This window comes from Peromyscus eremicus, chromosome X, assembly GCF_949786415.1.
Source record: "Peromyscus eremicus chromosome X, PerEre_H2_v1, whole genome shotgun sequence".
NCBI classification, from domain to species: Eukaryota; Metazoa; Chordata; class Mammalia; order Rodentia; family Cricetidae; genus Peromyscus; species Peromyscus eremicus.
In genome coordinates, this window is record NC_081439.1 from 29,480,596 (window position 1) to 29,495,661 (window position 15,066).

The following is a 15,066-nucleotide window of genomic DNA, read 5'->3' on the forward strand; positions in this document are numbered from 1 at the left end:
GGTACACAGTATGAAAATCAGGCCATCTATGTGTCATCAGTTACCACTGAATCAAGGCTCCAACTTCCCTTATCACTGACCCACTTAAGGAAGAATGGCCCTTGTCTGAAAAAATTTAAACAAGAAAATATGGAATAATATACATCATTGTGTGTTTCCTAAGTATTCAACATCAACAGGTATTATCCAGGGTTGTCAGTCTGATGAAAAATAAAAAGAATGTTCTCACCAACTGCCAGTTAACAGCTTCAAGCAGAAAGAGCAACAATGTTTTATTTTCTTACAAATAAACATTTCACAAAAAAATTGACTGAGAATGTGTATGTACTTTTAAGCAGAAGGAAAGAAAACAAAGAAGTAAGTTTCTGGACCTACAGACTGTATTTAATATCCCATGGATCCTATATTACATGTCATAGGTATGCAACACCTATCAACTGAACCAAAAGTTACGCCCTTTGTAAGATGTGTCTGCAAAATGTGTAATATCATAGTAGTAAAGTACAATGTCCAAATATGCAATTTTGTCTGTCAGATTTTAAAAGCCTTTAAAAATATAATATGCACAAGCTTGCCCTGAGGGAAAAGAAGATGGAATAGAGATTACAAAATCCTTAGATATTTTCCACAATAGCATCTGAAACTAGAAAAGAGCAAATAGTCATGGGAATACCCAAGACACGCATTACTAACAATTCAGTGCACTTTGCCACGACCCGATGAAGAAGACACACCTCTTCTCTAGGCTTCTCATATTTGATTATGAAATGGATGATGTATATAGGCCTTGATTTTCAGAAACTTCAGAAAACTTCAAGTTAGAAGCCAAAATGTCATCAGAAAAAGAAATGCCAGTATAAAATTTGCTACTGTAAGGCCACTGTATAAAGTTATTCCATATACAGACACTATATAATTCTGATACTTGTTCTTATAACATAAACAAAGCTTTGAACATATAAATGTTTAGATATAACTTATTAAATTCTCTCAATGAAACCACACTCAGAAAAAGATGCATCAACAAATAATGGCCCTCAAATGATCCTGCTGAGAGTTTTTGAAAAGAGTTTGTAGTTAAATACAACTTTGAAACTGAATACTGTGGTTAACAGTGATTGTTAAGTGTAAAAAAGTTGCAGCATTCCACTACTGAAAAATAAAGATATTTTATCAAGAAAGTTACAGTATTAGTGTCTTAGTGTCAATTCCAATTCCTGACCAAACGAGATGCTCAGTTCTGTCCTCAGTTAAGTCCTCATGTAGGGTCAGTTCCATTTGCAACATTTTCAGATTGGTTTTCTGTGGCAATATTGTGTATTCCTATCAAGAGAAAACAAGAGAAATATGGGCTTCAATAGAAGAGTCAGTTATAACATCTTAGCTAGAGTTTGGCCCACAGTGCAGTTCTCAAAATGCTTTAATCTGTACAGTGCTAACTTGCACCTCACAATTCACACAAAGGAATGTGGAACCCTGAAGATGCCATCTAAACATTGAATGCACCAAAACAGGTAAAAATGGTAAATGGATCAGACAAAAACTCCACTAGATGGCACTGGTCTTAGCAAATGGGGAAACCACATTGTGCTCCTTGAGAATTTTTCAGGGAAAGCACTCTGGCCTAAACTCAAGACTCAAACTTTGCCTCTCCAGTCCCCAGCCTGACACAATGGAGGCACACATGTGCAAACTAGCATGGTATCCTTTCTATCACATACTACTTCTTATTCCAAAACTACATGGACTCTTTTTTTTTTTTTTTGGTTTTTCGAGACAGGGTTTCTCTGTATAGCTTTGTGCCTTTCCTGGGACTCACTTGGTAGCCCAGGCTGGCCTCAAACTCACAGAGACCCGCCTGCCTCTGCCTCCCGAGTGCTGGGATTAAAGGCGTATGCCACCACCGCCCGGCTTACATGGACTCTTGTAATGACTGACAATTGATTGCAAAGAAAGCTTTTGGAAAACTTTCAGATGGTTGGCAACATAAAGACATAAGGTTTCAATAAATATGAGAAAAAAACCTCACAAGAACAGGAAGATTATGATAAAAGTAACAAATGTGGGTTTTATATTGTGGTATGATGCAAAAACACTAAAATTACCAACTACAAACTTGATATAAAACTATGTAAATAATAAAACTAAAAATGGTAGAACGACATGTATTTCAAAGACACTAAAAATAAAAATTTATTCAAATATATCCTTACCTTTTAACTAGGCTCTTACATTAAAACTGAAAAAAATGCAAAAGTGTGTTTATTTTTAACATTCATATTAGAATGGAAATGTTTAATTCCAAATAAAAACAATGCTGGTAGAAAAATCTTATTATTCCTTCTATCTTGCTTAATGAAATGTTCAAAACACATGCATATACATTTTTCAACATTATTCATCTAAAATTTGTAGATGACATTGTACTTATTCTTTATTGATTATATACTACAAAACCATGTATCTTCAAATAAAATGTCACCAAACAACAACTTTGAAAAGAAACTCTAAGTACAATAACTCTAAAGAAAAGTTCAACTGACAATCGTAGTTTTTTTGTGGGTTTTTTTTTTCAAGACAGGGTTTCTCTGTGTAGCTTTGCACCTTTCCTGGAACTCACTCTGTAGACCAGGCTGGCCTCGAACTCTCAAAGATCCACCTGGCTCTGCCTCCCTAGTGCTGAAATTAAAGGCGTGCGCCACCACTGCCAGGCTTGTCTAGGTTTTCTTCCCCCACGCCCCCAACAGGGTTTCTCTGTGTAACAACAGTTCTGGCTGCCAGGGAACTCACTCTGTAGACCAGGTTGGAATGGAACTCAGAGATCCACCTGGCTCTGCTTCCCCAGAGCAGGATTAAAGGTGTGCGCCACTACTTCCAGGCTAGGTTTTCCTAACAACACAGGGTCACTGCAAATGCTACCTTGCTGGTCTTACTGTGTCTCATCCTAATTCCCTGGGACCCTGCTACTCACTACTATTCAACTGGCTGTCCTAAAGCACTATCTCCCCTTCTTACTCCACACAAAGGTATCCTACTGCTACCAATTCAAATAAGAAATAAATTATGAACAATTTGAGGCCCTCAGTATATTGTGTACTTCTTTCTCCTTAATCCCACATGCTACTGACAAACATGGACCAGGGGCTTTCACTCTTTCTGTGCCTAAGTCTTCCCCAAGCCTCGGCTTACAACCTACCTCCTCTGGGAAGACAGTGAAAGTACTTAGTGCACATCTCCTTACCACTCCTGCCATGGATATCTTTCCCTTTAGAGAAATTAAGCTCCTCAAAAATATGACTGCTCAGAAAAGAGTTGGCATAACAGGAGTTACTGCTATCCTTGGAAGTGCCTGCTTTCAAGGCTGGCTGGTGGCTGACATTTCAGGGGGAGTCTGACTATTAACTGGTGAGTGTTCAAAGTGTAAATAACACGGGTTATGCTACTTCTTTCTGAGAGCCTAGAATCTGGATGTATGTCCACTAAGGAGTGACCATATGATAAGCTCTTCGTAACAACACTGGGCACTGAGTCTCCAGTGAGCTCAGGCTGGCAACGGTGCACATACATTATCTTAAGCAACTGCTGAAGGAATTAGTCATGCCCTGAGTGGCTCCACGGGGAAAGGACCCACATAAATTTGCACAAAGTTTCCCCTCAATTTTGCTCCGTGTGCTGATTTTGCTGTGTATCCTTCCACTGTAACAAACCAGTCACATACCAGTACAGTTAGATACTGAATTGTCTTTGCAGATTATCAAAGCCAGAAAACTCCCATCCTGCAGTTTCTGCTCACTAACCTTTTGGAGCATATGTATGCATGTATGTTTGTATGTATGTATTCATGATCCGGATTCAATTCCATTAAAAAACACATTTTCTAAAGCCCGAAAATGACAAAAGGTAAACCAAGAGGATAGACTGATAAGGCATGGTCTAGCCTTAAGTGGATCGTCTGTTTCACAAATGAGTAAGATGAACAGAAATAACCAAATAAAACAGGAGTTAAAGGGGTGTGAGGGAAGGCTCGGAAAAGTTTCCAGTAGCTCTCAAAAGAAAAGGAGGATTTTATAATAAAGAACAGAAATCAAGTTTAGTGGCATATGCCTGAAATCCCAGCACTTGGGAGGTAAAGCAGGATTAAAGTCTGAGGCCAAATCTGAACTACATAGCAAGACCCTGCTTCCACAAGAGTGGGTGGCAGCACTAATGCTATTTCTAGCTAAGAGAACAGTAGGAACAATGGAAACACACTTTAAAATGCAGATGGCTGTGGTGAAATGTTCCTGGAAAGGTAGCTTAGGACTAGACATGCCTAACAAGTTTGGTTTCTTTCTGTGAGCAACAAAGCACTAAGACAGTGTCTGTGTATATGTGATGTGACAGAATCTATGTTCCAGGACATGAACAGCAAAGAGATAAGCAAATCACAGGATCAGGAAAACAAGATGGTTGGAAAGCTTCTAAATACAGACAGTGATAGCTAAGGCTCTAGCTTATAATGAAGGGAGCATTTTCTTCCTTCCTTCCTTCCTTTTTTGTTTTTTGAGACAGGATTTCTCTGTGTAACAGCCCTGGCTGTCCTGGAACTCACTCTGTTGACTAGGTTGGTTTCGAACTCAGAGATCCAACTACCTCTGCCTCCCAAGTGCTGGGATTAAAGGTGTGCACCACTATGCCTGGCTTGAAGCGATCATTTTCAATTGTCAAGGAAAGGGCAAGATATTCAATAAATGATGTTATAAAACTACTAGTAGGAAATCAGATCTTGTTTTCATATTCTATCATAAAAATATAATGGATTATATTAATTATAAAACCACTCAAAAGCCGGGCGTCGGTGGCGCACGCCTTTAATCCCAGCACTCGGGAGGCAGAGCCAGGCAGATCTCTGTGAGTTCGAGGCCAGCCTGGGCTACAGAGTGAGTTCCAGGAAAGGCTCCAAAGCTACACAGAGAAACCCTGTCTCAAAAAAAAAACCAAATAAATAAACAAATGAATAAATAAAACCACTCAAAGGACACAGTAAAGAATTTTCCTAAGCATAATTTTGATATGAAACCTAAAAGCCATACTGGAGAAATATGACAGATTCATGTCAGTCTTCTAAAAGTTCTATGATGTATGAGCTATCAAACAGAAAGAAGCTTCAGTGAGTCAAGAACCCTCAGAAAAGCCAAGCCTGGTGGCATATACCTTTAATCCCTGCTCTAGAGGACAGAGGCAGGAATGGGCAGATCTCTGAGAGTTCCCAGCCTAGTCTATAGAGCGATTTCAGGACAGCCAGGGGTACAAAAAGAGCCCCTGTCTAAAAAAAAAAAAAAAAAAGAGAGAGAGAACCCTCTAGGGAAGCAGAGACTTGCTGCTTTCAGGTTGAAAAACTGTTGACGTGTCACACTGACTAGGGTATAGAGTCTATACTATAGACCCTTTCATATACTCTGGGTATTAGTACAAATGAGTAAAAGGGGAATTTCTGGCAAGATACTAAAATGTTAATGTGCTTAAATGTTGATACTAGAAAAAATGAGTACCTATATGCTACCCTGAAGTCATCAACAGAGGCTTACATACACAAGTTAGAGTCTCAACTGCAGTACACATACCCTCAGGAGTATACAATGACTTTACAAGTAGCAGTGTGGGTCCAGACAGTTTGAGGGAATTCACTCAGATCTTTAAATTCCTGATGTTCACTTTCTAAAATTCTACACACTTTGGTAAGGCTAGTTCCGTCTCTTTTACATTCTCATCTTGAATCTATTTCTTTTTTTCAATATCATAATTATATCATTTCTCCCTTCTCTTTCCTCCTTCCAAGTCCTCCCATTTACTTTTGCCATGCTCTTTCAAATTTATGACCTTTTTAAAAATTATTGTCACAAATATATATTTATGTGTATATATATAATTATAAATATAAAATGTAATCTTTCTCATGTATGTATGTATGAGTATGTGTACACATACATGTGAATACAGGTGTCTAAATAACATGGCACACATGTGAAGGTCAGAGGACACATTCAGATATTGGTTCTCCCTTTTCACCTTGAGACAGGGTCTCTTACTTAATACAGCACCTTAGATCACTAGGCCACACTACCAGCTGAGACAGAGGATCTTTTGTTGTTCACTACAGGTTACAAGCTACTCCACAAGCTTCCATGGATTCTCAGATCTCTCCCATCCTGCTGTGGAGGTGTTGGGATTACAGATGCACACTACCTCTTTTTCTGGTGTTCTGGAGGTTGTGGGGATTAAAACTCAGGTATTCACACTTACATGGCCACTGAGCCATCTCTACAGGCCCGTTGAATCTATTATTTTGTATGACCTGGCGAGGCCCCCAAAGAACACTCAGTTATTAGTGATGATGTCAAGAAAGTGAGCCAAGAATGGGGCATGTTGGCCTTTAATCCTAATATTCTAGAGGCAGAGGCGGATCTCTGAGATCAAGGTAAACCTGGTCTACATAGTGCGTACTAGACCAGCCAGTACCATACAGTGAGACCCTGTCTCAAGACAAACAAAAAGCTGGTTTTGCCAGGTGGTGATGGCACACTCCTTTAATCCCAACACTAAGGAAGCAGAGGTAGGCAGATCTCTTTTGAGTTTCAGGCTAGCCTGGTTTATATAGTGAGACTCTGCATAAAATAAATAAATAAATAACCCAACTTTAACAAATTTATAGTATACTTTATATATATTTTATATATATATAAATATATATTTTAAATAAATATACTAGTAATAAATAGTATAAATTTTTCACTTTATATCAGATAGCTCTCAATTCTTTTTGCCTAACAAAATTTAGAAGACAACAAAACCAAGCTTCAGTGAGAGAACTCTCAAAATACTGTTTGGTTATAGAACAGTAAGTAAGTGGTATTTTTTGGCCTATAATTTAGAGTGCATCTAATGAACAAAATAGCACTACTAATTATTCCTGAAGTCCTTTCATTCCAATTTCTACAATTATACAAGGTTCTTCCATACTTATAAGAAGAAATACAATTATATAGATACTTGAACACTACTATTCTACCACCAGTAATATGTATCTTTGGTTTGTTTGGTTTGGGGGTTTTTGTTTGTTTGGTTTGGTTTTTGTTTTTTTTTTTTTGAGACAGGGTTTCTCTATGTATCCTTGGATGTCCTGGAACTCACTTTGTAGCCCAGGCTGGCCTCAAACTCACAGACATCTAGCCACCTCTGCCTCCCGAGTGCTGGGATTAAAGGCGTGCGCCAACATCGGCAGATTTATATCTTTGAAAATATGAACTAGTTGAAAATATAAACACATTTGTAGCAAAACTTCATTTAATCAGTACTTCACAAAACTTACAGTATGTTTATGGTACTTTAAATATTAAATTCAGTTCAGAAAAAACTTAATACCTAATAGTAACAGAAATGTCATACATATATTAAAAAGTGTTTTAAAAACTAAGTTGTATGACAGAAGCATAATTAAATCCAAATTTAAGGCAAAAGAAAAAGATATGAAACTGCTTAGTGTTAGAAGAGCTAGCTTGTGTATTTTTTATGTGCATGAATGTTTTGTCTATATGTATGTCTGTGTACCATGGGCATGAAGTGCCCACAGAGGCCAGAAGAGGAAATTGGATATTCTAGAACTAGAGTTACAGGTAGAATAGATACCATGTGGATGCTAGACCCAAACCCAGGTCCTCTGTGAGAGCAGCACATGCTCTTAACCACTGAGCAATCTCTTTACCCCCACTTGGGTATTTCCTAACTGGATTAGTTATTGAGTATGTAAGTAAAAAGGCTTGGGAAACTGAAATAATTAATATACCCATATATAGTAAAATAATATGCATTTGTTAAAATGAGTGAACTGAATGAAGATGTGAGTGATAAAAATAAGACTTGAAATATTAAAAGTTAGAAGGAGACTAAGTGGATTGCCTATTAGGACAAGTTTTCAGGTTGGCTTGGTTGGCTATAATAGCTATGGACCATGATAGGGGAGAGGAAAGTGGTCTGTGGAGGAGAGCATATTTGGTATTGCATTGGCTTGGTTTTTTGTCACTTGACATGAGCTAGACTCATCTGGGAAGAGGGAAGCTCAACTGAGAAAATGCCTCCACCAAATTGGCACATAGACAAGTCTGTGGAACATTTTCTTCACTGATTAATGTGGTAGGTCCCAGGTCACTGCGGGCAGGGACACCCTGGACAAGTGATCCTGGGTAGCATAAGAAAACAAACTGAGCAAGCCATGGGAAGCAAGCCAGTAAGCAGTGTTCCTCCAGGGCTTCTGCTTCAGTTCCTGACTCCAGGTGCCTGCTTTAGCTTCCTTCAATGATGGACTGTGATAAGTACCTGTAAACCAAATAAACCCTTTCTTCCCCAAGTAGCTTTTTTGTGGTCATGGTTTCTGTCACTCCAACAGAAAAGTAAGACAGTTATTTTTTTAAACAACTTTACTGAGATATAATTCCCATTCTATACAGTTCACCTATTTAAAGTATTCAATTCAATGACTTTGGGACTAGAGAGACTGATCAGTGGATAAGGGGACTGGCTGTACTTCCAGAGGACCAGAATCTCACCATCAACATGAGAGCTCGCAACTCTAACTCCAGTTCCAGGGGCTCTGATGCCCTCTTCTGGCCTCCTCAGGCACCAGGAACATGTGTGGTCCACAGACATGCATAAAGGCAAAACAGCTATATACATACAATAAAGTTAAAGAAAATTTAAAAAAATTCCATGACTGTTAAGTATATTCACAGCACTGTGCAACCAAACATGATAATCAGTTTTAGAATAGTTTTCTCACTTTAAAAAGAAACTATATACCATTACAAATAACCTCAGGACCTCTCTCCAATATTCACCTGAACCTCCAGCTCCTAAATTCTACCTTCTGTCTCTATGGCTGTCTTTCCACTTAAATAAATGGGATCATACCATAGGTGGGCTTTTGCCCCTGGCTCCTATCATTCTGCATGATAGTTATAAGTTCTATCCATGCTGCAGCATATTTCAGTACAAGTTTAACTGAATTTCAGGGGCATGAGGACAACCATTTGAGAGTATCTGTGAGGCAGCTAAACATCTGGAGTCTGGGGAGCTAGCAGTCAGGATCAGACATCAGAAGAGGTAGTGGTAAAATCTTAGGAAGACATCAGGTAATCAAGGCCAACCAGGGTAACTAACAAAGGATAAAAGCAAACAATACACTAGGAAAAACCCTTTTTGAGACAGGCTGGCACTATGTAGCCCAGGCTATGCTGGAACTTAGTGTGTAGCCCAGACTGACCTCAGACTCACAGACTTTCTGTTTCAGTGCTAGTCACTCCTCTCAAGTGCTGGAATTATAGGTGCCCACCATCATACACTGTAGAAATGCTTACCTTCTTTAAGAATGTATGAAAGAAACTAGGGTACTTGTCTATAATCCTAGTACCTGAGTAGCTGGTGTTGGAGGGTCAAGAATTCAAGGCCAACCTGGGCTATATGATAAAATATCACCTCAAAAACAAAGGTTAAAAAAACATATAAAAGAGAAACCACACAATAAGATAGAGAAGCCAGTCCCCAGATGACAAAGACTCAGAGGTGATGATGCCTCCATGTAACATTTCCTTTCTATGTTGACATGCTGCAACTCAGGCATGGCAGGCACTCAGTAAATTCTTGCTGATTCATTTGATCTTGGATCTTTGTCTTTGTGCTGTATGACCTTCAAGCTTTCTTTCAATCCCCAAGGTCATAAATCCCAGTCTCTAACTTCCTTTCTATGTGTTTTTATGCCTTTCCTAGCCATGGGGTTCTAACAGGCACCTAACGTATAGGAACTGAAGGAATACTGAAGTACGGCTGGTTCTAAGGAACTCTGTGCCTTCCTGACCAGATGCACAAGTGCTGATAGTCTTTCAGTGGCTATCTTCTTATCTCTTACATTTTAATGTTTTGAAATTAAAATATAATGACATCATTTCTCCCTTCCCTTTCCTCCTTCTAAGCCTGTTTTACTACATTTTGGTACTATTTTGATATATAACTAGCTCATCGAAAGTGTTTTGTTTTGTTCTGAGACAGGGTCTTCCTCTGTATCCCTGACTCTCCTAGAACTCGCCATATACCCCAAGCTTGCCTTGAATCCATGGTGACCCTCCTATATTAGCCTGAGATTACATGACTGAGCCACCATGCCCAGCTGTCCCTCAAGCTTTCTAAAAACTTCCTCCTGAAACAGAGCTTGTTACGGGGGTACTTCTGAGCGCTAGTAGATTAAAAACAAACCCTGTTCCAGGAGGTAATGGACATACGTCCCTCATTATCCAGTTGAAATACAAAATTCAAGAATAAAGAAACCCATTATGGCCAGGCAACAGCGGTGCATGCCTTTAATCTCAGCACTTGGGAGACAGAGGTAGATGGATCTCTGTGAGTTCCAGGACAGCCAGAGCTACACAGTGAAACTCTGTCTTGAAAAACAAAAACAAAAAAAGGAAGGAAGACAGACAGATATTATAAGTGAAGACAGGAGATAGTTAATTCCCCAGCTAAGGAACAGGGTCCTGGATTAGATCAGGTTGTTTTCAGATTACTTTCTCTTTGGTCCAAGATAGCCTGTTTCCAGGATCTTGTCCAAAAGAAACCCTCTTTTGTCAGGTTTATTTCCATTGGTGGGCTTTTTTTTCCTCTGTGGGAATTTCTAAATTCCCCACTCTTATCAAATCAGGTCCCTGCTGTCATTTAAAGTAACCCAAACAACAAAAAGTGCATCTTGCTTAGTCCAATTCAAGAAGGAAGCAGAGGACCTAGCCTTGTTCCCATCTCCTCCTTACAGAAGTCAGTCAGTCAGTCAGTCTCTCTCTCTCTCTCTCTCTCTCTCTCTCTCTCTCTCTCTCTCTCTCTCTCTCTCTCTCTCTCTCTCTCTGTGTGTGTGTGTGTGTGTGTGTGTGTGTGTGTGTGTGTGTGTGTGTATACACTTGAAGGATTGCAAGCAGCCAACGACTAACAATGACTATAAGGAATCTGGGTGCCAGAATGAAATTAACACAAGCCTGTTATGAATATGTGAGATTTTTGTGTTCTCTGCTTTTCTATTTCAGCTTGGGAATCTTACCATTTTGTAGGTAGCTGAAGATCAAATGCAGTTTTAGGGAAGCCATTATTATGATGCTAGGCAATTGAAGAGGATTATTAAGAGCATGTCTAGAATCAACCCTTACCACTTTCCAAGACTGTTTCATAGTGGAAACAGAACAGGAAGTATGTATCTGATGGCACAGAAACCAGACTGCACTGGAGATGGGAGACAAAAAATTCCCCTGTCATGTTTAACAGGCTTAGAAAAAATGCAAGAAGTCACATGGAACCACAAAAGACCACAGATAGCAAAGAATCCCAAGGAGTAAGGACAACGCTGGAGGAAGTGCAATACCAACCTAAAACTATACTATAGAGCTATAATAATAAATACAGCTTGGTACTTGTACAAAAATAGACAGGAAGACCAATGGAATAGAATAAAGGATCAGGAAATAAAATGGCAAAGCCATTTCCACTTCATTTTTTGAAAAGGAGGCAAAAATATACTATGGAAAAAAGAGCCCATTCAATAAATAGTGGTAGCAAAACTGAACTGCAAGCCAGAGAATGAAATTAGATTTACCTTTCACCTTGTACAAACATCAATTAAGAATGGATCAAAGACCTCTATCTAAAGCCTGATACACTGAAAGTTTTCAAAGCAAACACAGGCTGCTCTTCAAGATATCGGGGTAGACAGGAACTTAACAGAACACCAACAGCACAGAACTAACCCTAGTATCAACCAATGTGACCACATGAAAATAAGAAGTTTTGTGCAGCAAGGGAAACAACAAGCAGAGCTAAGAGAGCCCACATAATGGGAGACAAGGGGTTAATGGCCACAAATTGCAGAAATCCTAAGTCCATCCATTATCCTGCAAATTTTTAACTTCCTTTTTCTTTAGAGATAAGTAGTACTCCATTTTTATATATACCAAATTTTCATTATCTATTCATCTGTTGACTGACAACTAGGTTGATTCTAATCCTTTGCTACAGTAAATAAAGCAGTAATAAAAACATGGGTATGTGTGTAAATATCTTTATGGTAGGGTATGGAATTCTCTGGTTATATGCCCAGGAGTCACAAAGCTGGGTCATATGGTAGTTCTTTTTTAAATTTTTTTGAGAAATCTCCAAACTGATTTCCACAATGGCTATATTAATCTGTTCTCCTACCAAGTAAATATGGATTTCCCTCTATCTATATCCTCTCCAACTTCCACTGTCAGATTTGCTGATGACAACCATTCTGACTAGGGTAAGGCAACTATCTCAAAGCAGTTTCAGTTTGCAGTTTCCCTGATGGAAGAGACATTGAACACTTTAAAAAATAGTTATTGATCATTTGCATTTCTTTGTTTGAAAACTGTCTATCCAGTTCATTGCCCATTTGTTGACTGGCAGTTTTATCCCCTTGGTATTTTATTTCTGAAATTCTTTGTGAATTCTTCATAGTCGCCCCTTGTCTGAAGTACAAGGTTATGTAATCTCAGAAATAAATAAAATCACAGTTCTCTCTCATATGCAGAATCTAGCCTATAATATATGTATATAAGTAAACACATGGGCATGTGGGTACAGTACAACATGAAGAAAGAGAACAAGAAAGGCTAGGTATAAGGGAATGAGGATGGAGTGACTGAAGGTAATAGACACATGTTATGAAAGAGAATATACAGCTAATTGTTTTCCTAGTTCTAACACTGCCATGGATTTTTTTGTTTTGTTTTGGTGGTGGATTAGTGCACAAAATATATTCAATACTGAAAATGTAAAATTTAATGTGAAGCTTCAGAGCTTCCGTTTTGAATGCCAATTCTAACTTTATATAAGCTCATTAAGTTATATAGACTTTGGCTATGATTAATACTGGTGTGGGTGTTTTTCCTTACTTGCAAGTATTTACATAATAAAGTTTATTAAAAATACTTCTGATAAGGCTGGATGGTGGTGCACACCTATAATCCCAGCACTGGGGAGGCAGAGCCAGGCGGATCTCTCTGAGTTCAAGGCCAGCCTGGTCTACAGAGCAAGATCCAGGAAAGGCTCCAAAGCTACACAGAGAAACCCAGTCTTGGAAAAAAAACTTCTGATAGACCAGTTATATGGGAATAAGTAGGTCCAGATCTAATTTCACAGTATCTAGACTACTTAATTAATCATGCACCAATTAATTAATCCAGGTGGTAGTCTAACTGCTAAAACAATGGCTTCTCCAATATCACAAAAAGCTAAAATGTGAAGAGACGTGTCTTAGCTACTCTCTATTGCTGTGAAGAGGCATCATGGCCAAGGCAACTCTTATAGAAGGATTGCCTTGGGGGCTTTTAATTGGGAGCCTGCTTACAATTTTAAAGGGTTAGTCCATGATTATCATGGTGTGAAGGAGACAGACATGGGTTAGAGCAGTAACTGAGAGCTTTACATCCTGATTAACAAGCAGCAGGCCGAAAGACACTGTGGGCTTTTCAAACCCACAGTGACACATCTCCTTCAACAAAGCCATGTCTCCTAGTCCTTCCCAAACAGTTCTACTAACTAGGGAATCAAGCATTCAAAAGATAAGCCTTTGGGGCCATTCTCATTCAAACCACCACAAGATGCTACACAGATTAAGGTATCTTTCTAGGGTAGAATTTTTAAAGTTCCCTCTGATGCCAAAACTTGGGATATTAAATGATTTAACTACAGGATGCAGGTATGGCTCAATGGTAGATTACTGTAGCTGGAAGTTTCTTCAGTCCTGCCCAGCCCTGCAGTCAGAACGAATCTCTCCCACCTGTATCCCACAGCTGCTTGGTCCCAAGTAAACACACAGAGGCTTATATTATTTACAAACTGTATGGCCTATGTGTCAGGCTTCTTGTTAGCTAGCTCTTATAACTTAACTCAACCTATTTCTATTAATCTATATGTTGCCACGTGGTCGTGGCATTAGCCGTCTACTGGCATCTTGTTGCTCCTTGGGAGGCAGGCTGGCGTCTCCTCTCACTCTCCTTTCTTCTCTCATCTCTAGTTAGAATGTCCCACCTAACCTTATTCTGCCTCGCCACTGGTCAAACAGCTTTATTTATCAACCAATCAGAGCAATACATATTCACAGCATACAGAAAGATATCCTACAGCACTTCCCCTTTTCTGTCTTATGAAAAAAGGAAGGTTTTGACTTTAATATAGTAAAAATTACATGTAATAAAACAGTCACCAAGCAAGAATTACAGTTACAATGTCTAGTCTATTTGTATTTGGTAAATTTAAAGAAAATATTCTATCATCTATCCTACATTTGTGAGTCTAAAGTTTCAAATCTAATTTATCTTTTATCATAACCAATGAAAATTGTAACTATCTAGTCTTCAAATCCATCAAAGACCCCAGAAGGATATAATATTACCTAAGTAAACAGGAAGTATATTGCAAGCAACTTCCATAATTCTAGAAATGACAAGAGACATCTGGATGCCTGGACAGTCATCCAAAGTTCCTCTGTAACATTGGGGCATCTATCTTCAGCCTACAGGCCTAGAACCTCTGGCATAGCTTTCAGTGAAGCAGGAAATTTTAAGGGCTGTTCCACCCATTCTGGCAAAGTTCGTCAGTCACTTCTCTCCATGTCCTGTAGAATGTCTGTAGTTTCTCCTGCAAAGCAGGAACATGAAGAACCATCTCATCTTGCAAAGTTCAGTGGTCACCTTCCTGTGGGTCTTGCATGTACAACATACTGTCAAGCAGTCAAGGCAAGGGCACTTTTTTTGCCCAGTGGCTAACTTTTGCCACAAAGAAAGCAAACTCCATAATGAGTTTCTTTGATGCCCATCATCCTCTTAGAAGTAATTGGTGTTGCCAGGAGCAGACGTGTCTCATTGTCCAGAAAAGTCTAAGTTACTAAAACATTTTAAATGCCATATTCTGTAGGTCTTTGAAGTTTTTGAAGATTATTTACCTAACTGAAATATATCTATGTATATCTAGAAAACTTAACTA

General features: G+C 38.8%; 1 protein-coding gene across 4 annotated transcripts in view; it reads right to left on the reverse strand.

Annotated features, from left to right (window-relative positions):
• Positions 1-233: 233 nt before the first annotated feature.
• The window catches only part of Bclaf3 (BCLAF1 and THRAP3 family member 3), a 64,188-nt gene continuing 49,355 nt past the window's right edge, over positions 234-15,066 (reverse strand). For 2 of the 4 annotated variants that reach the window (XM_059250520.1, XM_059250518.1), the window contains one exon: positions 234-1,323. In XM_059250520.1, the coding sequence (XP_059106503.1) occupies positions 1,183-1,323 (141 nt within the window). In that variant the 3' untranslated portion in view covers positions 234-1,182. Of the gene's footprint in view, positions 1,324-2,213; positions 2,240-15,066 lie in introns of all 4 variants that reach the window. The other 2 variants (XM_059250521.1, XM_059250519.1) reach the window with 2 other exon arrangements.